Genomic DNA, 26,701 nt, shown 5'->3' with positions numbered 1-26,701 from the left:
ATCTGCCACGGCTTCGCTATTTTAAAGTAAAAAATCTCGTTGTTTTGCTAGTGGTCTGCGGGCCCACTCTTGGGACACAAAGTAGCTCTAGTGCAACGCCTTTTTCTTCTACGCCTACTCTTCTTCCTTTTTCCGGATTTCTTCGTTTTTACATTTCTCCTTTTTCTCACCTGCTTGCGTTTATTTGGCAGCTCTATTGCGAGTTTCGTTCTCTCTTTGTCACCTCTTGTTTTCGCACCTCCAACCAACACGTGTAGCGCAGAACCGGCATACCGGGGTTCCCGCACCGAGTGGACCTGCGCTCTAACATATCAGTCCTTCTCCACCTTCACCACCCTTCTCCCCCCACCCCTCAAAGTCCTCTTGCCAAAAATTAAGGGTTTCCGGTCGTGCGTATTATCTAAACCATATCTTTAATCCATCTCTTCCGCCCACCGCAACAGAATGACAACACGTGCGCGCCCATCGACAGCAGGGGCATCGCTATGGATCTCAATACGCGCCCGCGAGCGACCGGGAGCCTCGGCCCGGCTGGACCTGAGGCAGCGGGATCAGAGGCTGGACGCCCCGGAAACAGCAGTCTCAATTCGCCCTGGTGGCAACAGTGGCGGCAACAACACGCGCTCGTTTCGCTTTCTTTTGACACTGGCCCTGCGAAAGGCGCAGACGGCTGTGACTCTGGACAACGGCGGCCATGTTGAGGAGGCAATTCGCACCTACCGGGAGGCTATCAGCATGCTCGGCCTGGTGCTCAGCAGGACGAATGAGGAGGACGGTCGCCAGCGGTTACTGCACTTTGTAAGTCTAAACCGGTCTGTTTTTGGAGACAATTGCTCAGTGGATACAGGAGAAAGAGAGCAGTTTCTTTTTCGCCTGCAAAGCTGTTTCTGCTTTACTGCCGCTGTCGCACGCCGCGACAAGCAGTTCTTGGTGTTGTTCTGGATTGTTGGCATCCAGGGAGGTCCATTGCCTCAATGCCAGGGAATATCGGATAGGGCTGAAATTGGCAGCTGGCCTTTTGCTGCTTGTCTGAGAAACATTTGGCACAGCCCAATCCTAAGCGGAAGCCAACTAATTCACACGACCTTTTCTTTGAACAAGTAGAGGCAGACATATCTGGACCGCGTTACGGTCCTGTCATCGCTGAGACCGTCGGCAAATGATGCACAGGTGCATCAGCATGGAGATCCTAGCGGCTTGGAGCTAAATGTTGCCCCGGTATCTCCTTCGCAGAACCACAGCTACCACCTTCAGCAGGGGCCACATACGCCACGTCGGGCTTTAGATGGAGAATCAACCCGTCTGGCAACCAGGGATCTATCAACAAATGCGACAAGCCGACAACAACAACAAACAACAACAAGGAACTGCCAGAAGCTGCTGCAGGCGACAATCCCAGCGCGCAGACTGTTGATCGTCACGTTCATAGCATAAATCAGGACACTGGCGACGAACATCTACCGCCGCCGCCGCCCACACCAGCAAAGGACCCGCTGCCACTGAACCTGAAACACAGCCAACATTCGCAGCAATCCATCGGTGGCCTCGCTGTCCTTGCCGGGAAGCGGCCATCACAGTCCGGTGTCGCTGGCAAGTGGCCCCAACTCGGCCTTCGACCACCTCGCCCTACTTGAGCAATAAACAGCTTCCGCTGTTGCCAGCAGGAGGCGACGGAGCATCTCGATCGCGCAGCGACAGTGTCTCGTCGATGGCAAGTGCGCGCCAAACAAGGTCGATTTTGAAGAAAACCGAGGATGGTGCAGCAGGGTCACAACCCGATGAGCAGACTGGGCCTAAAACTGTAGGCAGTGATCGTCCGCGTAAGATGAGCAAGGCCTCTGGCAGTCAAGGCAAAGCGTAGCACCAGCATTGCTAGCGATGCTGTCGACGAGAGTGCAGCAGTGACTGGGCGGGATCGAAGCACAAGCATCAAAGAGGCTGTTGTCAGCAGCACCATCAACGAGGCTTCCGAGAATGCTGCCAGTGGAGTTGACGAGCAGCGACAGGACAGGGACAAAGAATCAGGAAAGGTCTCGCGCCGCCAGAGTATCAAAAACCAGCGCAGTCTGCCGGCAATGTTTGGCCTCGTTCGCTCAAAGTCTGACGACAAGCCGCTGCCCCCGGTGCCGCCGCTGCCCAGCAATGAGTACCAGAGCCAACACCAGCCGAACGCACCTAATCTAGGACGCCGCTTCCTCAGCGCATTCCGCAGCAACTCGGGCAGCGATATCTCGGGCGCAGCCGCCGGCTCTGACACGCCGTTCGATACCAACCAGAGCAGTGATGGCAGGCCTAGTACCAGTGGCGAGCCTGCAGGTGGCGAGGTGGTATCGCCTACTCAATCAGAGCAGACAGTTGAGCCCAGACGCTCGCACTCGTCATCCATGGTCCGGCAGCTGGCGCCGTCATCGACTACCCTGAACCAAAGCGAATTCTCTCCTGAGACCCAGCCTCGCAGCACTGAATTAGAGCCGCCTGTAGCGGCCCCGATCAAGTCACCGATTCGCGGGCTGACCAAGGAACAGAAGCGCCAGAGCGGAGCTGCCCACAAACTTGCTGGTTTGTTCAAGCGCAAGCAATCTATCCCTGACATCCCTGCCGCTGCCCAAGCAATAAAGTCGCCAGTCGAGGCACTGAAGTCACCCAACATGCCTGCATCGGCGTCGTCATCGCACACGCTTGTACGCGACCGTCGCTTGTCATCTTCTGCATCAACACCGAATCTGGCAGAATTAGCTGCAGTTGGGCAAGACCAGCAGGCTATGGCTGTGTATGCAGCGACGGAGCGCGGCGACCTTCCGCCTATGCCTGCGCCACCAGCTGCATATCCTGGACTATCCACAACAAACTATGGACAGCCGATTTTGGGCGCATGCACAGATGACGAAAGAGACGATGCTGGATCACCTCGCATCACACCCGCCAATGCTATCTCGCATCTGTCAACGATCCCTGAGCAGCAGGTCGAGCAGCAGCAGCAAAAGGTTCGGCACTTGCTGCGTATCTCCACACGTAGCCATGGTGATTACGGACCTGACACAGTGGCCCAACGTAGCGACAGCATCTCGTCCGATACGCACCCGATGATTCCAGGTCGCAAATCCAGTACATCAGTGGGAACTGGCTCCCAGTCGATCTCGCGTGGAGGCGTGCCGCTCTCGGCAGGTATTAATGCCAGCAGCACCCTGACTGCTTCGCCAAGCTCGCTTGCACGATGCACGTTGTTTGATGTCGAAGAGGACCAGCGGCAGGAAATGTTTGATCCGTCGTTTGGTACATTCCAGACTGATATCGGGCCGCCACCGCCCAAGTCAAGCCCTCTCTCGTCCTTCTGGTTTATCAACACACTGCACCGGTCCATGGTTTCGACAGGTGCGCACCTAACGCCAAACATGTATATTCCGCGGCGCCTGTGGTACCAGAGCGGGATCCGGATTGTCGCAATCGAGACAAAGCTCAGCGTTGTTACACAGCTGACACAGATATTCTCGTCAATTTCTCCGTTGCTGAACTTGCCAGACCTGGACTCTCTTTTTGACGCGCTGGCCGCGACCATAACAGCGGTCCCTACCAGCAATGCGGAACGATGAGCGGGCACAGACGGTACCGTGGGAGACAGACGACGTGCGCGCCTAGACTCAATCGCGAAAAGGATAGCTTGCACAAGTCGTGCGTGGCCATGCACCACTTGGCTCAATAGTTTGGAAGATGCGCTCGAAAGCAGCCGCCGTGTGCTGAACAAAAAACTGAAGTTCATAACTTCGTCGGCATCGGCATCGGCATCGGCATCGGCATCGGCTACCTCCAGTATTCCTGTGCCGCAGCTTCAAGCTGAGAATATGAATGGATCGATGACGCACCTCCCAGCCCCGGCCAATGTTGAAGGGCATGCTGCAGCGCTGCTGTCACCAACTGTCCCGTCGGGCGGAGAATCGACTGGCTCGAACCTGCTTAACCCCCCATTGAGCCCTGCCAACGAGTATCCTGATGTGCGCCTGTCTGATATCCGCCTGTCGGATTCGCCTGGCAGTATCCACATGAACGGGTCGTCGGCCACGCAGCTGAGTAAGGATCAAATGAGCAACTCGAGATTCAAGGGACTGGGGAAGCTGGGCAAGAGCGTTGACAAGATCTACTCGAATATGCAAAAGGAGAAGCTCGAAGACACCACGGTCTATGTTGCCTCGCTGCAGCGGCTGTTTGAAGCGGTTATGCAGCTTGAAGGCGTGCTGCACTACTTTGCGCGTCTGGCCAGTGATTCGGAGACTGTTGGGTGGTTTGTCGACAACCTGCAGTCGCCGGTTGGATTTGTGAATCCGCACTACTTGAACAACGACTCAAACAGCGAGCTCAACAGATCGCACACCCACCTCGCCACCACACCATCCTCACCGCCGCAGCCATCATTGTCATCCAGCCACGATGAGTCGCTGGCCGCTGGCAAGCACCAGGCATCGGACCGCAAATCCCGCCGCCGGTCTAATTACTTCACTAGCCCCCCGCATGTCCACCGCCAGGGGTCTACACAGACGCCAGAGGTTGCCGACTCCAGCACCAGTGTGTTTGAGGGCAAACCTCGCGGCAATTCGATCTCCTCAATCCCACGCCTTGTGCCTCCTGTATTGGGGAACAGTTCTGCGAATGCGCGGTTCGTTCTTCCTGCTAGCGCGATCAAGACACCGATGTCGCTCGTGAGCCAGGGCAAAGGGCGTGCGCCAGGGGTGATATACGCACGCCTGATCAGGGTGGCTGAATGGCTCAACCAGGTGCTATTGGCATGGGTTGTGCGAGACATCCAAGTCTTGTTTGCAAAGTACATCAAGCGCCTTCGGGAATGGGTGGTTGAGTAAACATATTTTGCGCTATTTCCGTCAACGATTCCTTCCTTCCATTCGTATGTTACTCCATTTATTATGCCTCCTCATATCTTATGTTTTATTCACTCTCCAATTTTGCAACATGTTCTCAGGGTGCGCGCTTTTCTACATCGTGTTATTACAACAAAAATCCGCCTTGAAACCTAAGCAAATATCCGATTCCGGAACCCAGCCAGCCCACGGGCAGTGTTTTTGAATTTTCACTCATTGAAAAGCATGCGAATACAGCGTGTCTGAATCAACCATAGCCTCCAGCGAAGGTCTGGCTGCTCCAGAGTGGAAAGCAGATACCAGAACTCATCTGGCTGTAAAATGCAAAAGCGAGCGCGAAATCTGTAGTATTTGATAGTTTTGTCAATGCACACCCTTACCACTTTGTACTCACCAAGTAATGCTTGTGCCCATTTCCAGGGTAACCTATCCGTGACGCATACTGTGATACTGGTTTCCGGGCATATTTCTCGGGAGTGACCAAGGTCGAGCGGGTATATTCGTCTGTATTTGCCACAGAACATGATGGTATCATGTCCGCTCCATGCTCAGCCATGCTGACTCCACATTCATCTACGTCTGGGACTTTGGCGATACAAGTGCAAAAGACCGCCAATTGAGGCGCTGTCACACATGGTGCTTGCCACCTTCACATTTATTTCCATTTCCGGGATGCATGCCTCGTATATGCACGTCTCAAATGCCCGAGAGCAAGCTGAATGTCTATGGCCACGCTGGCAATGGACATTGGGGAGTCTATTCACCCCTCATTCCATATGCACTCAGAATTCTCCATCTTCCCTGCTGAAAAAGTATGTGGAATGAACCTGGCATACATATTCAAACAAATGAATGCAATGTTTTTGGTATTCAGTTGCGTGGCTAATGTAGCTCCATGCATTTCCAAAGTCCGCTGTGCCAGAATGGAAGCGTGAACTTGTACATGGAGATGTGAGGTGAACGGAGAGTGTGCTGCAGTAGCAAGTGAGCATGCTAGGCACAGCTTTACAAACTGGAAGGAGGCAGCGATCTCATTGGGAGAGGATGTTAGATGCCATGCCAAATGATGAAAGTGGATATGCCCGCAGGTATTGCATAAAGCTACTAGAGAGAATTGATAGAGAATGGGGTGATTCCGTGCCACTGGCAAAAATAAGAAAAATGGAAAGCCAGCGCGCCCTCGGTTTTCTGCTTTTGAAGGAGCGCGAATTCCCTGCACCTGCCCTGGTAGATGAAAGAGGTTTGTGTATGTGAATGTAATTTTTCAATTTATTTTCTTCTCATTCACCACACATCTCTTTAGTTTAAATTGCTGCGTTGCCTACCCAATACACATATACCTTGTATCGATTAGACACTACAAGTCTAGATTTAAGCTTGTCCATAGGGGAAACTGTAGTCGTATAAAACCAACCAACTAATCTTGCTGTCTCGTGGTGCTTATAAGTATATACCGTCATATTCCCTATCGCACGGTCCTCTCATACTCTATCACACTATAATAATATCCATATGAAGTCTGAGCCAGCCACACCCACAGCCCATTCCTCCGTGAATGATCTGAGCCGTGGGCCGACGGTGAGCCAAACAGACAGCTCTGTTGCTTTCGACGACACATACGCCGGGCCGACACCGTTGAATGGTGTGCTTCCCGAGAAAGACACATCAGCGTATGCGCCTCCACCAGACGGCGGCTACGGGTGGGTGGTGGTAGCATGCAGCTTTCTGCTCGAGTTCTTTGCTGAGGGCCCGCTCAGCGCATTCGGGGTGTTCCAGGACTACTATGTGAACGACCGGTTCAAGGGCAGGGTGTCGAACGCGACAATCGCCTTGGTTGGCGTACTGAGTGCCAGTTCTATGGCATCGCTTGGTGTTGTTTCAGGCAAGCTGTGCGAAAAGTTTGGATACAGGGTTGTCCCTCTTTGTGGAATATTCCTGCTAAGCATGGGTTATTTCCTGGCGTCATTTGCGACAGAGGTAAGCCGAAATAGGAAATTGGGCATGTACAGTGTGGCACACACGGGCTGTCAAATAATAATAGCACCAGCAATTTGCGTAATGTAGCCATGGCATCTGCTGCTGACACAGGGTATTCTCTGTGGTGTTGGTGCAGCACTGACCTTCATGCCAGCGGTCGTAATTCCGGCTCAGTGGTTTGAGAGACGCCGTGGGCGAGCTACAGGTATCGTCAATCTAGGTATCGGCGTTGGTGGTCTGGTCTGGACGCAGTTCAATCATTTGCTCATCAAAAAAATATCGGTGGCCTGGACGCTCCGACTAACAGCAATAGTTGTGCTTGTTTCCTGCAGCGCAGCAGTGATATTGATACGCACATACCAGACGACGCCTATTAAGAAAAAGGTTGATATAAAGGCGCTTGGCGACAAAAACTTGATACTCTTCCTGGGTGGCTCATTCCTCACCGGCATTGGTTCGCTGATTCCATTCTACTATCTACCAGGTAAGGTACTTCCGCATATAGTCACCAGATCCAATAGCATCTAAATAGGCATGCAAGGCACTAAATTGCTTTCTTGTAGCGTACGCCGGAGCGATTGGGCTGACCGATAGCAATGGTGCGACAGGTAGCTAGCGTCGCCAACGCAGCTTCACTCACTGGGCGCTTCCTCGCAACAGCCATCTCTGATTTGCTTGGCCCAGTAAAAATCCTGCTGGTTGCCTCTTTCCTGACCTGCTCAAGTATCTTGTTTGTATGGACGTCTGCCCACAACTATGCGATTACTTTGGTGTTTGGGCTTTTATTCGGCATAGGCTACGGTGCCACATTCACACAGACATCGGCTTTTGTTGCCAGGCTCTTTGGTAAGTTGGCTTTTATATTGTGTAGCAGTGATGGGTAGTAAGAGATAGAGCGTGGATGGCTCCTATGGCGCAAACGCTTGAGTGCGCATGTTAAGGGGGAGGGGGTGTTGGATTGAGTGCTAATACAGCGTGAATGTCACTTTGAAAGCGTAGGTGTCGACTCGCTGCCGGTGTTTGTCGGACTTTACTATACCATGTCGGGCATTGGCTATCTGCTCGGCCCACCACTAGCTGGTGTCATTCTGGAACGAACAAAGTCATGGGGTGCACCATACACAGCGCTGAAGCTGTACTGTGGTATCCCAATGTCTATGGCATTTGGTGCAGTCGTGATTATACTGATCAATACTAACCGCAAGCGGATCGTGTGAAGTGGGCATGGGTGTGTCTGGCTGCACCACAAAATCCTTCCATACATTTTAACATACTACCCTTAATGTGTTCAAGAACTACTATTCCGCCACGCAAGGCACTGAAATCAACACAAAAATAGGTCTCAGGACATCCAGAACTTTGGATATACAGTCAAATGGTGGGGGAGGGGGCCGAACATATCGGGATCCATGCGCGCATGGTCCATGGTGTGGAGCATGCTCAAGCGCCTGCTATACTGGCTTTTTGAGACTCCAACCATGCTTGTATTGTTCTGCGTGCCATTCTTTTACATATGCTCAATGGACAATGCAGAATTTCAAAGAGACTCCGGGAATGGGATCTATTCTAGCTGGAGGAAGACATTGGAGAGACTCTGAGAGCTTTGCAGCAGGGGTGGCAGGGTGGTATGGATGCAGTGTTTTGCATTGCACAGCCTCGTGCGGCAGGAGGAGAGAGAGGTGTAGTGCTAGCGCCCTAACACCACTGGGCTCTGGGAGCTAGAGAGAGCCTCTCGACACAAATAAAAGAGGGAGGCTGGAGCAGCCACAATATTGAGTCGTCCACTACACAGCCCCCTTATAAATACACACATCCCTACTTTAGCCTCTTTCTTATTGAACTCCGGTTCGCTTCGACTGCTCTGTTTACTTTCCTCTCCCCAGCTACCATCTTTTCACTGCTGTCGCTTACAGAGGTATCGTACCGTTCAGACGCTTTCCTGAAAGAGCACTTGGCGCAATAGCTGGCTAACCAGCCTTTTCCTTCCATTACAACCGGCTCTATACTCCCGGCAGACCACTAGTATCATTAATACCATGGTTCGTTTGAATTGCGCTCTTGCCCTGCTCGGCGCTGCATCTGCAGCGATGGCGACCACCGTCTGGCCCCTGCCAGAAAAGTTCATCACTGGCAGCCACAATACGGCGGTTGGCACCATCAGTATATCTGCGGTAAATTCGACGTCATATGTGCTGAAGAACGCGATTAGCAGATATACAGGCATTATCAACCACGAGTCGTTCCTGGCACCGGTTGACTACAGGCAAGGGATCATTCAAACCAACGGACAACTTGGGGGCCTGACTGTGGCTGTTGACAGCACTGATGAGACATTGTGCCTGGAGACTGACGAGTCGTACGTTCTGCATGTCCCAGAAAACGGACAGGCCACGCTGAAGGCGCATTCAGTATACGGGGCTGTGCGCGGACTCGAGACGTTCTCGCAGCTTATCTCAGCAAATGGATACGCACGGGTGCTGAGGAATACGCCGATTTATATCGAGGACAGGCCAGTGTTCCGGCACCGTGGAATCCTGCTCGATACGTCGCGCAACTACTTCCCTGTGAAGGACATTCTGCGCACACTAGATGCCATGTCCTACAACAAGCTCAATGTGTTCCATTGGCACATTGTCGATGCGCAGTCGTGGCCGGTCGAGTCTAAGACCTTCCCGCAGCTGACGGCCAATGGAGCCTACGGGCCGAATATGCAGTACTCGTACACGGATGTTCAGAACATTCATCAGATATGCCAAGGATCGTGGCATCCGTGTCATTCCAGAGTTTGACGTGCCTGGGCACACGTATATCGTCGGTATGTCGTTCCCAAACATTATGTCGTGCATGAACAAACAGCCAAACTGGTCAAAGTATGCAGCAGAGCCGCCCAGTGGACAGCTCAATATCGCCAAGCCTGAGTCAATTGACTTCACGAACAGGGTCGTCCGCGAGTACAGCAAGCTGTTCCAGGACCAGGTTTTCCATCTGGGTGGCGATGAGGTTAATCGCAACTGCTGGAACGAAGACCCGTATGTGCGGGCATATTTAGCAGCGCATCCTGGCGAGGACGTTGAGGCTTTGCTGGTGAACTTTTATGCCAGGGTGCACAGCTACCTTGAGGTTCTGGGCAAAACAGCAATGACGTGGGAGGAGACGCTGTTCCATTCCAACTACACACCGTCCAAGGACACGATCATTCAGACATGGATCGATGAGCAATCGATCCCTAAGACAGTTGCCAAAGGCTATCGGTCTATTGCCTCACCGGCATCTTCATACTATCTGGACTGTGGGCACGGCGCGTGGCTGTCCGATTTTGACGGCAACTCGTGGTGCGACCCGTTCAAGACGTGGATGCATATATATAACTTTGACCCGCTGGCCAACATCACAATCCCGGCACAGAGAAAGCTTGTGCTTGGTGGCGAGGTTGCCCTGTGGGCTGAGCAGAGTGATGAGACCGTATTAGACTCCAGACTATGGCCGCGCGCAGCAGCGATGGCTGAGACGATGTGGTCAGGCAAGGTGAACGCAGATGGACACGTGCGCACGACTAAGGAGGTGGCATCGCGGCTGCACACGCAGCGATTCCGCATGGTCGGGCGTGGTATTGGTGCGGAGCCCATGCAGCCGCTGTGGTGTGCTCGCAACCCAGGCAACTGCGACCTGAACGAATGAAGGCTGGCCGACACAGCTCGCTAGAGACAATTAAAGGCAGTAAATAAATTGATTTCATTTCGGCAGCAGTGTCAGGTGGGAGATCAAGGGATTTCGGAGCAATGGAGGCATTGTTCACCAGCACAAGCTGCGTGTGGTCGCGCCTTTCTGCTCCTTCAACGTTTCATTTTACAGTTATACTATTGTGCTTTGCTGTATTTACCTTCCACCTTTTGGACCTATTCGGTGTCCTGCATTACTAGTCGCTCATAGAGGCGACACTATACACCTTGAAGAATGGCTGGAGGAAATGGGCGGTCAAGTATGTTGTCCAAAAGTGCGTATAGCCATCCTAGCATGAGTCGAGCGGGGGAGAAGTTGGAGGTTCTTGTCTGGATACGAGGCACTAACAATCTCCGAATACATTCTGCAATGTAGTATCGCGGCGCGGACCATCATCATTATCAGGAGGCGGGGCTAGTGGGAGCAATAGCAGCAGCGGACACACTGGGGGCAAGACCATCGGTGGTGGCAACGGACATGGACACAACCTAAATGCACAGTATCTGGACAGTTTGTCGGAGGAGCAGCGGCGAGTGCTGAGGCGCAAGATTGACACACTGAGGGGATTGGAGCAAGGTAGGAGCAGAGAGGCAGAGGGGCAGAGTGCGCAGTCAGGACCTTTGTAGAGGCAAGGAGTTCCATATATGCACAGACAAACTAAAGCAACAGCTGACACTACTGGCTAGATATTGAATCACTGAGGCGCGACAGGATCGAGCACGCAGTGCGGGCGCTGGGGCTAGACATGGCATCGTCACTGAACGGGCTATCGGCATTCACCTCAGCACGCGACTGGCAAAGCATCAGCAGCACGCACCGAGGTGGAGAGCCGCCGCGGCTGACATGGGATATGCTGAAGAAGGCAGTGGGTGAAGAGGACAAGTACCAGAGCAAAAAGAATTGGTCGTCGACCAAGGGCCGCGGCAACCGCAAGGCGCCAATAGCACGGCGGCTGGATGCCGAGGTTTTGAAAAAGTTTGGTGTGTACCCAGAAGGTGCAGTTTCTGTCGCTGGCTGTGTGCGATTCATGCGGGCGGCAGGTCAACGCACACTACCTGAAGGAGCACCAGGAGCAGAACTGTGCGGTGTCGACGCACAAACGCGAGGAGAAGAAGAATACATCAGCCGAGCCTGCAGCACAAGCAAGTGCGGGCGAAAAGAAGCCGGCGAACAAGACCAAGGATCCCCGTGGGGCAAAGCGGCTGGGGTCAGAGGCGCTGTCAGAGGACGAGGATGAAGGGCACAAGTCGCCCAAAGTCACCAAGAAAATGAAGATGAAGCTGGAGAAGGAGCGGCGGGAAAAGGAGCGGGCGGAGCGCAAGGAGCAGCAACGGCTGGAGCGCGAGCGCAAGAAGCGCGAGAAGGAGGAGAAGAAGGAGCGCGAGCTGGCCAAGCAGCGGCAGCCGCTGGATCTGGACAAGCAGTGCGGCGTGGTGTCGGAGCCGGGCAGCGCGCCGTGCTCGCGCAGCCTCACGTGCAAGACGCACTCGATGGCCATGAAGCGCGCGGTGGCCGGACGGTCGCTGCTGTTCGACGCGCTGCTGCAGGCGCACCTGGCCAAGTCGCGCAGCGCCGCAGCAGCACGCAATGCGGCGGCTAGGAGCGCAGGCAGCCAAAAGCGGGAATGCGGTGCGCAGCGCCATGGCCATTGCGCTGGGCGGCGAGGCAGGAGCCATTGATGAGAGCTTCTTTGACGACTCGGACGAGGAGCGTGGCTCGGACGAGGAGGCCGAGCAGGTTCATTGAGGCCGTGGGCAGGAAGCTTCGGCCGCCCACTGGCCACCCGCCCCACGTTGATTCCCAGGAGGCGCCACCACTATCTGCGTGTGCGAGACCTGTTCCATGATGCGCTGAGGCCAGGCATGGGCGATGCCAGCGAAGGGATGGTGGGAGCAACGGCCGCCCAGGGGGTTTAGAGCAATAGCGATATTGGGCTCCAGCGAGTGTGGGCTTGGCAGGCGTACATTGGAGGAGTCCCAGCTAGCCAAGGGGTCTCAGCGAGCCTGGCTTGGCGGCCCTTGCTCGGCAAACGGTCCATACAGGAATCGGTTTGCACCAGACCAGAAAGGATCGTCCTTGTCGCACACACAAGTTCAACGTGGCAGACGGACGATAACTTGCGGATGCTACCAAAATAGACGTGGGTCGAAAACAAAACACAGGGCTGGCTGCTTGACACAACTAGGATAAAGGGCCGGGCTGAGGACAGGCAAAGCGCTGAGAAAAAATATACACCAAGCACATGCTGTCCTTCTTGCCTTCCAGCTTTCTTCATCCTTTTTGAATATTAAAGTCTAGAAGTCCTGTAGCGAACAGAACAGTGCTGTGCGTCGTTTATTGAAATGACCAAGGACCAAAAGCACAACCGCGGAGCTTCGTTAGCGTCAACAAAGCCGGCCAGACCTACATTTCTAGCAGCAGCAGCAACCACTGCCCAGGGCCTTTGGACGCACGCAGTCCAGGCAAGTTAAACCGCACTTTCTCTCTCTTCGTCTCACATAATTCACTTGATTTTTTTTTTGACAACACTAAAGCACTTTTTGTAGACAGCATTACGCCGATGGCCAAAGCAGACACAGTATTGGAGACAGGCAGTGACCCGCGGCCGCGCGGACTGCGGGCGCGGTTCCGACGCAACAACAGCAACCACAGCAGCAACAGCAGCCGCAGCAAGACGGTGGCACAAGTCGACAGCACCAGCAACACCGAGGGCTCAGTGCGGTCGCGAGCTAGCTCACTAAAGTCGTCATCATCACACCTGGTGGATGAGGCCGCTGGGTGGGCTGGCGCTGGGCGAGTTCGAGCCAGGCGAGGAAGAGGTCATCGAGGAGGACTCTGACGGGCAGACACACCATGCGGTGGTTGGGTCAGGGGCGATTGCGCGCAGCACCGAGCCCTACAACAGCGACTCGCAGCTAACGCCCCGGAATGCGTCCAGGCGGCGCGCAGTGCATAGCCTGTCGTCGTACGAGAGCGACTCGGCCGGGGTGCGCACGCACTCGATGGATGAGGCGCGGATGGTCGACCATTCGGACGCGCAGTCGGGGCTGTACTCGTATGATGAGAGCGAGGAGCACGAGGTCTTTGACGGCGACGGCGAGCTGAACGCCGTGTATCTGAAGAGGAATGCCGACTTCCACACGCTATTCCGCAATATCCCCATCAACGAATTGCTCATTGACGACTACGGGTGCGCGCTGCAGCGTGACATTCTGGTGCAGGGCCGCTTGTATTTGACCGAGAACTTTGTCTGCTTCTACTCGAACATCTTTGGCTGGGTCACCAACCTGGTGATTGATATTGACGAGATCGTGGCCATTGAGAAAAAGATGACCGCGCTGATTATCCCGAACGCCATCCAGGTGTCGACCCTGCACTCGAAGTATTTCTTTGGATCGTTCATCTACCGCGACTCGGCGTACAACCAGCTCATTGACCTGTGGGGCAAGAGCCGCAACGAGAAGAACGCCGGACTGCCAGAAATCGGCCACGCCGAGGGCGGCGATGGCGCGGGTGACGTGTCACGCCATCGCGGTGATGTGCTTACAGCATACCAGAGCCTGAGCGAAGACGATGAGGAAGAGGAGGAGGAGGACCAGTCGGGCAGCGAATACTCAAATGGCAATTCCAGCGACACCGAGGATAGCGCCAGCGAAGCCTTGGACAATGACGATACCGAGGAGAAGCAGCCTCCGGCTGAGGGGACCGCCGGGCAGGTGGCGCGGGAAGCCCCAAGTGATGCAAGCCAGGCCAAGGTAGTCCCGGCCGTAATCCGCACGCAGGCCACAGATGCTGGCAGCGCAAACGAGGGCAGCGTGGCACGCACCAGCGACCATGACAACGCCGGCAACAAATCTGCTACTGAGCCAGCAGCCGCGTCGTCTGTGCAAAACAAGACAGGCAACGGAACACCAGCGTCTGTCACACGGCCGGGTCGTCACAGTCTGTTGCCAGGCCCCCAGCGGCCGGCGACTCTGCAGTGACACTGTCAAATGGCTTGGCAGCGCCCAAGGCCACACTGCTGGCGCGCCTGCCCAACACGCCAGACGAGAGCGAGCCGGTCTCTGAAGCGAAGCCACAGGTGGGCACGTCGGGTGAGGTGCCGCTGCACAAGCCCACCACGTGCCCATGCGGATCCGGCGGCAGCTCAGTGCACTATTCGACCGAGGCCCTGGATGCAGTGTTCCCGATTTCGCTGCCAGTGCTGTTCCGTGTCGCATTCAGCGGCACTGTGCCTGCTGATATCGAAAACAAGTATATCCCCGCCGACAAGGCCAACGGAGAGGAGCTAGTCAAGAGCCTGGTGAAGCGATATGTTGAGGTCGGCAACAGCGACGTCAAAACCGAGGGCTGGGTGCCCGATCCGAGTGAGACAGCCATCGAGACCTGTCTGATGACATACGAAAAGCCGCTGGGCTTCTCGATCGGCCCGAAATCGACAACCGTCGACGATTCGTTTACGGTGACGCTGTGCGACTTTGACAAGGCGATTGTGGTGGAGCAGGTGGTGAAGACGCCGAATATCCCATCAGGCACAGCGTTCTTTGTGAAGATCCGCCACTGCATGACGTGGACGGCCGGGCCGTCCAACACGCCGCCCGGCGGGTGGACGCACTACCGGATCACATTTGAGCTCGAGTGGGTCAAGAGCTCGTGGATCAAGAATGCCATCGAGAAGGGCTCGGTGGATTCGAACAAGCAGGCGGCCGAGCAGATCGAAAAGTACGTGCGCGAGTGGATTGCCGCCCACCCGAGCATGGAGATCAAGGCAGCCACCAGCATCTCCGCCAAACCCTCGAAGGCGTCGGCAGCAAAGTCCAGCAGGCACCGCAAGGGCACACGCCGGGCAAAGCGCGAGCAGAGCCCTGCCGGGCTGCGCATGGAAGAGGTGCTCGGCGAGAAGGGCACCGGCAAGAAATCGTCTGGAAAGCGCAGAGGACAAGTCCGATGAGCGTGAGCTGCCTGCTAGTACCCTGTCCAAGGAGGCCGAGGAGGCGGCGCTGGATGCCAAGGATGGCGAGCAGTGGAAGAAGCGCGCAAGCGAGTCGTGGGTTGGCTGGGCCCAGTACCACTCGGTGTACCCGCTGTGCCAGACGTACCGCCGGCTCAGTCGCCGGCCTGGCGGCATCCTGGCGGGCCCGTGGATTGCCATTGCGCTGGTCCTGCTGCTGGTCCCTGACGAATCTGTGGCGATTGCCTCTGTGGCCATCATCACGTGGCGGTGAGCTCGGTGCTCCCCCCGGACACACAGACAGCGTGCCAGTCAAGACCCAGGGCGGCGTGTGGGGTGCGCTGTTTGGCCCCAGCCGCGTGAGCGTCAGTGGCATGGAGGATATGCGCGACAGCGTTGATGCCCTGACACAGCAGATGGCAGCGATAAACGAGCGACTACAGCAGCTCATTGAGGCAAACAAAACCTAACGACCTATGTATTTCAATAAAATGAGTTTTGCTGGAGCCTTCTACTTTGTGTTGTTGAGACGGTCACCGCAGTCGCCAATGCCCGGCACGACGATTCCCTTGCTGTTGAGTTCCTCATCAATAGTGCCAACAAAGAACCGCACGCTCGGATACTTTGCAGCCAGCCGCTCGATGCCCTTGCGGGAAACACAAATAGCGACAACCTTGACTGCCTTCGCCCCCCACTCGTGCAGGATCTGAATCGCGGCCTCCGCCGTGCCGCCCGTGGCAATCATCGGGTCGAGGATAATACATTCGTCGACGTTGCACTGTTTCGGCAGCTTGTTGTAGTACTCGACCGGCGCCAGCGTCGATTCCTCGCGGAACAGACCGAGGTGGCGGATCTCGGCATCATGCAACAGGTCCGAGGCTGCACCGAGCATGGCCAGGCCAGAGCGCAAGACCGGTACCAGCGCCTGCTTTGTCTCGATCCGCTGGCCCATGTACTGGCCCACGGGGCTTGTTTCGGTAGTGGTGGATACCAGGCGAAGGTCCTGCGTGACCTCGTACATAAGCAGTCGCGCGATGCTGTCGGTCAGCTCGCGGACCTGCCGCGCCGTGTTGTCGCTGTGACGCAGCTCGGAGATCTTTTGCTGGACGATAGGGTGCTTGCTGACGAGGATGTTGGCCATTGCGGGAGAAAAATACTAAAGTGCTTGGAATAATAAAGAGGATGCTGTTAGAAGAAGCAAAAGGGTGAAAGCAAGGGCTCCATGCCTCATTTATACCATGGGATGGTACTGCATGTGACGTGTACGTGGAATTGAGGCGCTCTACGGGCAATAGTAGCTGCAAACATGCTGCAGTTCCCACGTCGGAACGAGCACCATTTGTTGCAGCAACAATCAATGAAATGGGTGTGTTTGGCTCAGGACAGATGAAGCCTGCTGCATTCATGGGTGCTGGGACAGCACCTTGTCGCTCTCTGCTGGCGCGCACGGGAGAGAAAAAGAGAATTCGTGAAAGCGATGTTCTAGTGCGGTTTATTAGTGGTCACGCGACGGTGAGCCTTGCCTCCGCAAAAAAGCTACGATAAATTGCAAGTAGAGCGAAAAAAACAATAGACAAGCAGCCGCGATGCATGGGTATCACCGTCACGAGATCACTACAGGCCATAGTCATAGAGCGCCGCGCCGCCAGACCTGACGGCCCTCTCAACCTGCATGTCGCTGTAGCCAAGCACTCCCCGCAGCACCTGCTCGGTGTGCTGGCCGAGCATGGGCGGTGGCAGGCGGATGTCGACGCGGGACCCCGAGTACGAGACGGCCGGGCCGACCAGTTTTATTGTGCCAGCAAACGGGTGCTCAACCTCACGCACGGTATTGCGGGCCACCAGCTGCGGGTGCTCGAACGTCTGCTTGAGATCATTGACAGGTGCATAGGGCATTCCGCTTCCCTCGAGCATCTGGAGGACCTGGGCTGTGGTCTTTGAGCTCAAAATGTTGTTGATAAGAGAAATAAGCTCAGCACGGTTCCGCACGCGCTCGGCGTTGGTCGAGTATCTGGGGTCGGTGGCGAGGGAGGGGCGGCCGAGTACCCGAGCGAGACTGGCAAACTGCTTGTCGTTTCCGGCGCCAATGCACACAGAGCCGTCGCTGGTGGCAAACACCTCGTATGGCACAATGGACGGGTGGCGCGTGCCCATGCGGCTCGCCTCCCGGCCGCCGATCAGGAAAATTGGACGCAATGTTGGCCAGCACCGATGCCTGCGTCTGGATCAGATTGACGTCCAGGTGCTGGCCCCGGCCGGATTTGGACCGTGCAATGATGGCAGCCATGATGGCGCCGTGGGCGTAGATGCCCGTGGCCAGGTCAGTCACGGCCACGCCGACCTTGACCGGCGCTCCGCCCTCCTCGCCTGTAATGTGCATGAGCCCAGCCTCGGCCTCAATAATGACATCGTATCCGGGCCGCTGGCTGTACGGCCCCGTGGTGCCGTATCCCGTGATGGACGTGTAGATGAGCCTTGGATTGACCTTGCTCAGGTCTGCGTATCCGAGCCCATACTCGGCCAGCTTGCCCGGCACAAAGTTCTCGACAAAGACGTCCGAGTCCCTGGCCAGGTCCAGTATTATCTGCCTGCCCTCCGCAATCTTCATGTCAACCGCCACCGACTGCTTGTTGCGGTTCGCGCACAGATAGTATGCACTCTCGCCTTTGAACTGCGGCGGTGCCCTGTACAGCCCATGGGATTGCGTGCTGAGCGGCCGCTCGTACGTCTTGAACGGTGGGCCCCAGGCGCGCGTGTCGTCGCCGCGCAGTGGGTGCTCGATCTTTATCACCTCGGCACCCAGATCGCCCAGGATCATGGTGCAGAAGGGCCCGGCCAGCACCCGGGTCATGTCCAGAACCCGGATGCCTGAGAGCGGCCCGTCGTCCATGGCTGTGGTGCTGTGGCCGCGCGACAGAATGCCTTGGTTGCGCGAGAGGATGTTGGGTAGTTTGAATCGGGAAAGCATTAGTGGAGTGTAGGTAAGAGAGTTGAAGGGTAGTGTTTTGGAGATGCTGGCAGATGTGTGGTCCGAGTTGTCCGGAAACCTCCCCGTTTTTAAGCAGGTCGAGCGGCTGGCACAAGGGAGCGCCAAGCCCGGATAAACGTTTAGTTCATATCACTCAACGGGCCAGGTACATCCTAAACCCTGCCCACATTGTCTGTGCCCGCCTGAATCGAGCTTCCGGGTAGACCGTAAGGCCGGGCAGCACATCCCCCAGGCCACAAGCAAACCCTTCACTAAATTTTTCAACTGTTTTTGTTTGAAGATGTAAAGAGAAAGATAGAAAGAATGTCTCGGCCACCCAGGCATTATTTTTGAGAGATAATCCAAGTCTGCTTTGAAGCTCGCAGAGGCAGGGGCAGGAGCTGCAAGGTGGTGGTGGTCAGACTATTGGTACAAGAAACGCAAAGCAAGAGGGGATTGGAGCGGCTCAGTGGGCCAGGCTGGCCTGGGCAGAGGCACCCACGCCGTTCGGCTTGAGCTTTTGCTGGCCGTGCGCCAGCAGCTCGAGCTGCGGCGGCGGTGTTGACAGCTCGGTGCTCGAGCTGCGCTCCTCGCCGCCGGCATTGAGCCTGCCGGACGACGCCGGCGACCAGCGCGAACTGACAAGCGACGGGGGGGTGGTGCTCGAGCCGCTACCTGCCAGCTTTGCGTTTCCTGTCTGGAACGTGGTTACCTGGCGTAGCGGGCTCATTGCATTAGCCCGTCGGATATCCTTGCCCGGCGACTGCCCGCCGCGCCGCGCTACCTCAACGCCGTCGGCCGACCGAATCACCACCGGTGTCGTGTACGCACTGATCACAAAATCACCGCTGCTCTTCGCTGCCCGCTCCGCCATCGTCTTCTTCACGCTGTCGATCAACAGCTGCTTGTCCTCATACACTGTGTATACCGTGCCGTGGTCCCCCAGCCGGTACGTCACGTTGTACGGGTCGCACCACACTACCACGTCCCGCGGCAGCAGCCGCTCCAGCACCGCCAGCGGCACCCCGGCCAAAGCGGCCGCAGACACAAACACCCCATCCAGCTGCTTCCAGTTGCTGATAGACCGGAACCCGCTGCCCTGCGTCGTGCGCTCTGGGTGCCAGTGGCCCGTATACTTGGCTGTGAGCACCGTTATGAGCGCTTGTCGCAGCGCCTCCTTCTTCTCGCCTGTCAGTGTGCCGTCCGGAATGTACTTGAGCCAGAAGCCGGCGGTGCTTTCGATTTCCGTCTGCATTGCGCGAGGGGCATGTAGCGAAAAGGAAAAAATAGTAGAAATGGGCTTGCCAATCAGTGGTGGGGGGAAAGTGCGCGCGTCAATGGGCTCTTGAGGAAAACCTTTTTTCCAATATTGTAATGCTCGAGGAATCCGAATAGTAGAACCTCGTTGTTTGTCTTTCTGTGTGGTTTTTGCTCGGCCTGGGCTTTTCGTGTGTAAAATTTTAGGTGAGCTGGAGTGAAGAAGAAAGAAGAGGGAGGCAAAGGGAAAAACCGTTCAAAATGTCAACCATTTACGCGGAGTCAGCTGTAACGTGTGATTGGCTATGTAACTCACGTGCCACCACCAATTGGAGCGAGCTCAGTTGTGTTTGTCCTGACTAGAGCTGCCTGCGTCTCCTCGACTAGGCACATCCCCCAAGCGCATGCACAGACAGGACCTTATGTGCCCTTGCCAATGCATATGTGGGGTGGCGAGTGGCAAATGGGATGTGGATTCCACTCACAAGAATATCCCAGCCTGCTGAAGAGCAGTAGCTACCTGGCACGCTGTTTTGTTGATGGTGGCCGACAAAGCCCGATTGAGACGCAAAGGCGTGCATTCCAAGGGAAAAGGGTGCTGACACTGCAGGTATACCGGAAACCACTAGATTATTTAATTAGCAAAAGAGTGAGGGGAGGGAAGGACGGGCTTGGATGTCCCCCAGCGCCTTGCATCTATGCCATCGGCAAAATGTGTGACGGCACACACGTATATGGCCACTAGGCAAGCGGAAACAGGTGCGTGGATCCGCAACCGGCTTTGTGCGGAACAGGGCGGCTCAATATTGCAAACGATCTACCGGGCAATTCGGAAACGAGCCAGAGGTACGAAGCACCCAGGATACATGTCTCAGTCGGAATGTCGCACATGCTAATCCACATACCACTCTTCATTGTTTATATCTTTTCAATTGCAGCGCCCGTATCCGGAAACTGCCCATGCGAAAAGAGCATGCTCGCCCCCTTGCGACCATGCGAATGATACCTCCCTGCAACCATGCGTACCTTCGTGGCCAGCTCGCCTCCCCCGGTGGCCAGACTGGATCTGCAGGATGCTGTGCTTTGTTTTTTGGTCTCTTCGAATACTGCAGCCGAATGGGGGTGGGGAGTAGCACTGAACGAGTGGAGAGCTAGTGGGATTGCCCGCTAGCTGTGCCAAGCGTGAGCAGGATGTGCTCAATGCGCGTGGCTAATAAACGTACATTGGGGAGGAGGCGAGTGCAAGACAATGTGGCGAAATACCGAGATAAACCTGAAGCTCCATCTAGCACTGGAGACGTCAATGATCCGTGAGCTTGTCCCTTATTGCATTGCCTTTGTGTAAAGGAGAAAAGACTTGTCGCGGTACATGCAGCGTCCCCACCCCCTTTGCAGTCCACGCACATTCTAGACATGGGATATGCTGCCTGCACCTCGGGCTCGATGTCCATGGCAAGGACTAGTTGTCTAAGATTTTTTTGAGGGATGAGATCGCCCGCAAAAGGGGAGACTGTTCGGAGCGGCTCTTGAATACAAACAAGAGGCATCCTGCGTGTCCATTGGCGAGCAGGAAAACCTGCGGACGGAGCTTTTCTTTCTACGGTCAGACCCGCACTAAGAAGGATTCCAGTCGGCCCACTTGAAGCTACTTTTAAAAATGTACATCGCTTTTTCCAAAAATAAATTCATTTTGCTGCAATGCTTGATTGCAAAAAAAAACTTTTCGGTCCGTCTGCGGTCTGCCATCACCGCTTTTTATTCCCTGGACCGTTTGTGCTGATGAAGCAAATAAACGCGTGCATAGCGTATGTTGCGCTGTTTTCTTTTCTCCATCGTGCTTTCTCCTCATGATTTGCGCGGATTGTGACCAAGGAGCGGCAAGCGCACTTGCATTTCCATGGGCTGGTATACGTTTGGGCACATCCTCCTGGGGCCTCCCCCGTTTTGGAATTAAGGTGGAAGCGCGGTCTGTTTGGACCAGGACCACTTTGAGCGATGAGAGGGAAAAAGCAACAACACGGTCGCTATCCAGAAGCCGATAAATTTGGCTGCTTTTCTCCAGCCCATCCCGCTTTGTTTTTCCTTTTAGCCCCTGACATAAACACCCCCTCTGGCCTCCTCTTCTACGCTCTCTTTATTTTATTTTCTCCTCACGCCCTTTTCCCTTACTCTTTCTAACGACCTAGCCAGATTTCTGTCTGGATCCCTTTTTCACGCCTTTCACGCCTCCTGCTCTCTCCTTGCCTTTAACGACAGCTTGCCTGCTTTCTAACGTCTCCGCCATTTTTATCGTTCTGAAACCAGCTGATCCCGCGCTTGGCTACGACTTGTCCCACATACGACATCCGTTCCAGCAGCACCTGACGGTAGGTCACTTTATACATCAATCACTGGCCGTCATGTGCCAGGCATTGCGCCCAGCCCCGCCCAGTTGCTCAAGGGGAGGCTGCTTTGCAATCAATTAGATAATAATCATCAATAGGCGTATTGCCCGCCGCGCTATAAGAGACCATCGATACCTCGTTAGTGCGCATTGGCAGCTGCGCACATGGATTGTTTGGGTTTAAGCAACCCTAACGTATACAGTGCTGGCACTCATTGTTGCTTCCCTGCGCTTTGAGGCAACCCCCGATTCATTAGTTTGCCATCATCCGCTGCGTCTGAGCGCACCGCCTTTATTTTTCTTTTGGAACTTCAAAAGGACCAGTACCACAAATTCATTTGCAACTCCTCCTCCAGTCACCCCCACTCTGCTACCCACCTGTGGATTTGGGCGACCAGTGGAAGATTTTTCGTCCTTGCAAGGGGCCTTTATAGTGCGAAGGAATCTTGCGCATCAGCCTTCCTTCTTGCCTCCCACCCACCTTATGTCTCTTAATAACGTGCCTCCTAACTTATCGCATTTCGTTCTGTAGGCTTCACCTCTGCTGTTTGCTATTCTATTCATTTTGTCTCAGACCGGGCCTCCACTATCTGCCCTACCAAACTTTTTCTTTAGAGCGTTCACCTCGCAACACCTGCACTTCAGACCATCTATCTTTATAACCTTGGCTTTATTTTCCCTCCTCTTTCAACCCCCTGCGGCATTCGGTTCTTCCCACTGACTCGCTCTGCTGCTTCTACAAAGGACGCACAGTTCCTTTCATAACCTTGTTTTATTCACCCAGCGGCCTGACCTCAGATCCTCTCCGCGCTCCAGCAGCTTTACAACGCACCCCGTTCAGAGGATCCCTTGCAAACCCATCACGGACAGAATGGAGCCCACCCATTCCCCGACCTCGAGCGCAGAGTCCACTACGTCGGCGTCTGCTCCCACGGATAAGCCCCGTATCAAGATGCAGCTCTACAAAACCGAGCCATGCCAGAACTGGTCTCTCTACGGCACTTGCAGGTAAGCACCCTACAAACTGTTTGCTGCTGATTTGCGCTTTGTTTTTGCGCGTCAAGTCAGCACTGGACAGTCCTTGCGTGCTTCCCCTCTCTGTCCTGCTCTCCTCCCTTACTCAATGGGGAAGAGGAAGCGCTGCCTGGCATTTCCTTTCTTCTCCGCCTCCGCGAGCATCACTTTTATGTTGTCGATCATTTCAGGCTGCTTGTGCGATGCCAGGCCTGCCGCTGTCCCCCACGGGCCCATCGTCTTGTGAAGAGAAATTCACACTCAGACTGACTTGCCCAAAGCGAAAAATCTGGCGATTCGCATGCTTCTTTTTAAGGCATCCTGGCCTGGCTGTGGCCCACTTTGTTCACCCATGTTGCCCACATGCATATCACGGCTCTGCACCACCCACCCCCTTGTATCCACCCGCATTTCGATTGGGCCGCTGTCGGCCTGTCTGATAGCTGCCGTTTCTTGCGCCCTCATTTGCGCGAAAAACGACGCTGTACATCTTGCTTGCAGCCTGGATATCCGCTTGTTTGCAGCTGATGCTTCGCACTATCATATGCAACCACTAAGCAACTAGTACCACATTCCTGTAGATACGGAAATCTGTGCAAATTTGCCCATGGAATGACAGAGCAGCGTTCGCGTCTGAGGCATCCAAAGTATAAGACGTCGCTGTGCAAGGACTTCCCGCTTGGTAAGTGCACATTTGGCATGCGGTGCAACTTTGCCCACTCGCTCGACGAGCTGCGCATGGGTACCTCTGCTGCACAAGGTGCTGGCCAGACCCAGAACCAGGTGGTGCTGCAAACCCCAATCACCATGCTGGCTGATGGCCGTATGCTGTCAACATTCACGCCTGTGGCAGCCAACCAGGACAGCCAGTCGCCTGCGGCCGCCGCTGCTGCTGCCGCCGCTGCCAATGCTGCCGCCATGGCTGGGCAGTTGCGTCGCCAAACGTCGCTGAGCGTGCTGACCGGTGGTCAGTCCGCTGAGGGTCAGGCGATCGGTCTAAGCCACGCTGCACCGACCAGCGCCACGACACCTCACCAGCAGTACGCACACCCATCACCCAACTCCTTCACCGGAATCCAGATGCATGGGTCATCCAGTGATGCCCCGCAGTCGTTTGCATCGCAGCGCAACATCTCGCAACCGCAGCAGCTGCATTATCTGCATCAGGAACGCGTGAATGTCGCCCGACGTGTCTCGTCGCTCTCACAGCTACCCACGTTCAAGTCGCCGCAACTGCACTCTGGGGCCTCGGTGGCCAGCCAGAGCTATATGTACATGGCGCCGAACGCTTACCACGCCTCGCCGCTGTCCCACGTGCCGATTGGCGGCTACGGCTCCCCGGCGCTCTCGTCACCCTCGCTCTCGCTACGTGAGTTCGATGAGCAGCCCTCGGTGACTCCGGTGCAGTCCGAGCTCGGTGTTCTGGGTGATGCGCCATACGGTATCGGCAGCTCGCAGCACTATTGCCAGCAGCCGCGCCGTACGCTGACATCAAGCATCAGCATGCAGTCGCTGCCACGCTACAAGATGCAGACAAACTGGGACCAGCCCATGCCTGCTGCGGCAAACGCGAGTTCCTCGTCATTGCTGCAGCCTACGCTGGGCAGCCAGATTTCTGGCTCATCACTGGCCGACCAGGATGTGTGGGGCAGCTCGGGTAGTACCTTTGGCGCTGATCCAGTCGGTTTAACGCAGGAGTCACGGTTCTTTCCGTCTGGATCCAGCTTGGGAACCTCGACGGCTAGCACCACAGCCATTGGAAGCATGTTCGGCAGCGACTCGCTTGGGATCCACTATCCGGCCGGCCAGCTGAGACGCCAGCAGTCAAAGGAGGACTGGTCAAGTATGCGCCAAGCGTATCCCTCCCCTGTTAACGCTGTATCCACGGGATATTTCGCCGAATCGCCCAAGGCCGAGAGCAGGTTCGCCTCGCTTAGAGCAGCTCCGTGCTGCCACTACCAGCCGCAAGCAATTCCAGCCCTTCACCGACTCCTCCGCCCTATGCCTGTAGTTGGTGCCCACCTGCTGCTTGATATGAATTGTCGAGAGGGTCCACGCCTCATTCTCTTTCTCCCTCCTTGCTTTATTTTGCTGGGAACCATCGGCTCTCGCATCCCAGTGCACTCAATCCGCCCACCATGCCATGAAGAAACTCTCAAACCACCGACTAACTACCGACCTGCTTCCCTCCCACGTCCGCTCTCGCATTCCATTCTGCGTTGACCGCATCCAGCTAGGCGCTGATACCTCTCCCCTCTTACCTGTCAATTTACTCCCTACTCCCTTCCCCTATACATATTTTAACGCCCTTATATCCTTTTCTAGCCCCCTTTCAGTTAGTCGTGTATTCTCGTAGCGCTTCTTCTTTGCCCAACCCCTCGACCTTGTTCAAGGGTCATTGGTCTTGCCCTTGCCATTGTCGTTTTGTTGGCTTCATCTGCCTCCAAGCGACTAGTCCCCTCTCTTTCCTACTATCCCTCTTATCCTTGATCTTTATCTTCTTTTGCTGTAATACATCCCAATTCATTTTGCAGACACCTTGGATGAACCTGAGCATACCCCAGGCACCCTGTCCACATACCGTGACCCCGTTTGTAATCGACAGTGAACCTTGTCACCAAGTACTTGATCGATCAGGCCACATATGGCACAATACCAGATTCAATATAGGGTCTGGCAGCCAGCATGCTAAGGGCCATTCTAGGCAGCACGACTTCCACTTTGTGCCTAAGGAAAGCTCCGCATGGAGAAGCATTTGGCTCTGCACTAGCCAATAGCCCGGCACCTTTTCAGCCGTGTCGTTACGGATCACATTCCATGTTGGGGAACATGCACTCACCATGCTCCATGGCAAATTACAAAGAGCACGTTGGGTGAGAAGGGATGCATGAGTCTCCGCCTTTGGCGTGTCGCCTCTGCACTATCATGCCGGAAAGCTGTGTGGTTGTAAGGGCAGATGTATGGAGTTGTTGGAAGAGCGTTTTGGTGATGTAATGGAGAGGGTGCAGCAGTATGAGGTACAAATGAAAATAGGGCGGCTGCCATATGGGTGTCAAAAACCTGCTACTGACAAGGAACCAGCACAAATAGAGGAGTAAAGTGGAGGATCAGTCTGACCAAGCTGAGAGCCGGCTAGAATGCTAAGGGATATCTACGGAAATTCTGACACGGCTCTTCTCCGCACCCCTCTTCCCATCCTGCACGCAATATCAGGTCCGCATGGGGAGCACACAGCCAGCCGCCTACCTGGGCATCACGCCCATCTCTCTCCTCTCGCCCTACTCCCGCATTTCTCTGTACAGCAGGCTGACTTTAACCCATTGCCCCACACTTTTTTCGACCCATGCGCTAGGATGGCGATCTAGTCTTTTGCACAGCTGCGCGCCTAGCACTGATCAAGTACCTTGAAACTTTGGCGGAGACGTCCGTATATATTTCTAATACTTTGGTGGCCACGACCTGGAGAGTGAAATGAAACCCATGCATTGAATTTCCACCAATATTTGTTATTTGGACATTTCTCACTGCGTCCTAACACACCATTCTAGCACATTCACGCACGC

The 26,701-nt window shown here is 55.2% G+C and overlaps 11 protein-coding genes across 11 annotated transcripts; 8 read left to right on the top strand and 3 right to left on the bottom strand.

Moving 5' to 3' along the window:
- Positions 1 to 94: 94 nt before the first annotated feature.
- On the top strand, positions 95 to 3,590 carry DL89DRAFT_283396 (uncharacterized protein; the record flags this gene model as incomplete). Its single annotated transcript, XM_040889734.1, has 5 exons — positions 95 to 798; positions 1,105 to 1,218; positions 1,242 to 1,583; positions 1,646 to 1,820; positions 1,846 to 3,590. Exons 1-5 carry the CDS (start codon positions 445 to 447, stop codon positions 3,588 to 3,590), a joined length of 2,730 nt encoding a protein of 909 aa, XP_040744443.1. The 5' UTR covers positions 95 to 444.
- A 125-nt stretch (positions 3,591 to 3,715) lies between these two features.
- Positions 3,716 to 5,047, top strand: DL89DRAFT_142490 (uncharacterized protein). Its single transcript, XM_040883452.1, has one exon. It carries the CDS (start codon positions 3,840 to 3,842, stop codon positions 4,848 to 4,850), a length of 1,011 nt encoding a protein of 336 aa, XP_040744442.1. The 5' UTR covers positions 3,716 to 3,839; the 3' UTR covers positions 4,851 to 5,047.
- A 1,026-nt stretch (positions 5,048 to 6,073) lies between these two features.
- DL89DRAFT_283394 (MFS general substrate transporter) lies at positions 6,074 to 8,157 on the top strand. The gene is made up of 5 exons (XM_040889733.1): positions 6,074 to 6,845; positions 6,957 to 7,329; positions 7,409 to 7,453; positions 7,506 to 7,691; positions 7,845 to 8,157. Exons 1-5 carry the CDS (start codon positions 6,381 to 6,383, stop codon positions 8,060 to 8,062), a joined length of 1,287 nt encoding a protein of 428 aa, XP_040744441.1. The 5' UTR covers positions 6,074 to 6,380; the 3' UTR covers positions 8,063 to 8,157.
- A 524-nt stretch (positions 8,158 to 8,681) lies between these two features.
- On the top strand, positions 8,682 to 10,563 carry DL89DRAFT_266973 (uncharacterized protein). The gene is made up of 2 exons (XM_040887320.1): positions 8,682 to 9,558; positions 9,581 to 10,563. The coding sequence occupies exons 1-2, from the start codon at positions 8,882 to 8,884 to the stop codon at positions 10,521 to 10,523; spliced, it is 1,620 nt and encodes a 539-aa protein (XP_040744440.1). The 5' UTR covers positions 8,682 to 8,881; the 3' UTR covers positions 10,524 to 10,563.
- A 747-nt stretch (positions 10,564 to 11,310) lies between these two features.
- DL89DRAFT_257034 (SCA7-domain-containing protein) lies at positions 11,311 to 12,311 on the top strand (the record flags this gene model as incomplete). The annotated part of the gene is made up of 3 exons (XM_040885488.1): positions 11,311 to 11,583; positions 11,606 to 12,084; positions 12,113 to 12,311. 3 exons carry the CDS (start codon positions 11,311 to 11,313, stop codon positions 12,309 to 12,311), a joined length of 951 nt encoding a protein of 316 aa, XP_040744439.1.
- A 733-nt stretch (positions 12,312 to 13,044) lies between these two features.
- DL89DRAFT_142424 (GRAM-domain-containing protein) lies at positions 13,045 to 14,821 on the top strand. The gene has a single exon (XM_040883450.1). The coding sequence runs from the start codon at positions 13,331 to 13,333 to the stop codon at positions 14,546 to 14,548; it is 1,218 nt and encodes a 405-aa protein (XP_040744438.1). The 5' UTR covers positions 13,045 to 13,330; the 3' UTR covers positions 14,549 to 14,821.
- Positions 14,754 to 15,887, top strand: DL89DRAFT_142455 (uncharacterized protein). Its single transcript, XM_040883451.1, has 2 exons — positions 14,754 to 15,540; positions 15,771 to 15,887. Exon 1 carries the CDS (start codon positions 14,959 to 14,961, stop codon positions 15,514 to 15,516), a length of 558 nt encoding a protein of 185 aa, XP_040744437.1. The 5' UTR covers positions 14,754 to 14,958; the 3' UTR covers positions 15,517 to 15,540; positions 15,771 to 15,887.
- Positions 15,888 to 15,978: 91 nt separating this feature from the next.
- DL89DRAFT_266971 (uracil phosphoribosyltransferase) lies at positions 15,979 to 16,885 on the bottom strand. Its single transcript, XM_040887319.1, has one exon. It carries the CDS (start codon positions 16,655 to 16,657, stop codon positions 16,028 to 16,030), a length of 630 nt encoding a protein of 209 aa, XP_040744436.1. The 5' UTR covers positions 16,658 to 16,885; the 3' UTR covers positions 15,979 to 16,027.
- Positions 16,886 to 17,130: 245 nt separating this feature from the next.
- DL89DRAFT_274716 (CoA-transferase family III) lies at positions 17,131 to 18,334 on the bottom strand (the record flags this gene model as incomplete). Its single annotated transcript, XM_040889227.1, has 3 exons — positions 17,131 to 17,674; positions 17,709 to 18,200; positions 18,243 to 18,334. The coding sequence occupies 3 exons, from the start codon at positions 18,332 to 18,334 to the stop codon at positions 17,131 to 17,133; spliced, it is 1,128 nt and encodes a 375-aa protein (XP_040744435.1).
- A 1,054-nt stretch (positions 18,335 to 19,388) lies between these two features.
- DL89DRAFT_210153 (uncharacterized protein) lies at positions 19,389 to 19,670 on the bottom strand (the record flags this gene model as incomplete). Its single annotated transcript, XM_040884181.1, has 1 exon — positions 19,389 to 19,670. A coding segment is annotated over one exon (282 nt), but the record flags the coding sequence as incomplete, so codon positions are not given.
- A 2,935-nt stretch (positions 19,671 to 22,605) lies between these two features.
- DL89DRAFT_142385 (uncharacterized protein) lies at positions 22,606 to 25,675 on the top strand. Its single transcript, XM_040883449.1, has 2 exons — positions 22,606 to 23,132; positions 23,720 to 25,675. Exons 1-2 carry the CDS (start codon positions 22,996 to 22,998, stop codon positions 25,359 to 25,361), a joined length of 1,779 nt encoding a protein of 592 aa, XP_040744433.1. The 5' UTR covers positions 22,606 to 22,995; the 3' UTR covers positions 25,362 to 25,675.
- Positions 25,676 to 26,701: the final 1,026 nt, after the last annotated feature.

The sequence above is a fragment of the Linderina pennispora genome (genome assembly GCF_002104995.1).
Source record: "Linderina pennispora strain ATCC 12442 chromosome Unknown DL89scaffold_5, whole genome shotgun sequence".
NCBI classification, from domain to species: Eukaryota; Fungi; Kickxellomycota; class Kickxellomycetes; order Kickxellales; family Kickxellaceae; genus Linderina; species Linderina pennispora.
Note: the sequence above shows the minus strand (reverse complement) of the source record. Positions and strands in the feature narration are given on the sequence as shown.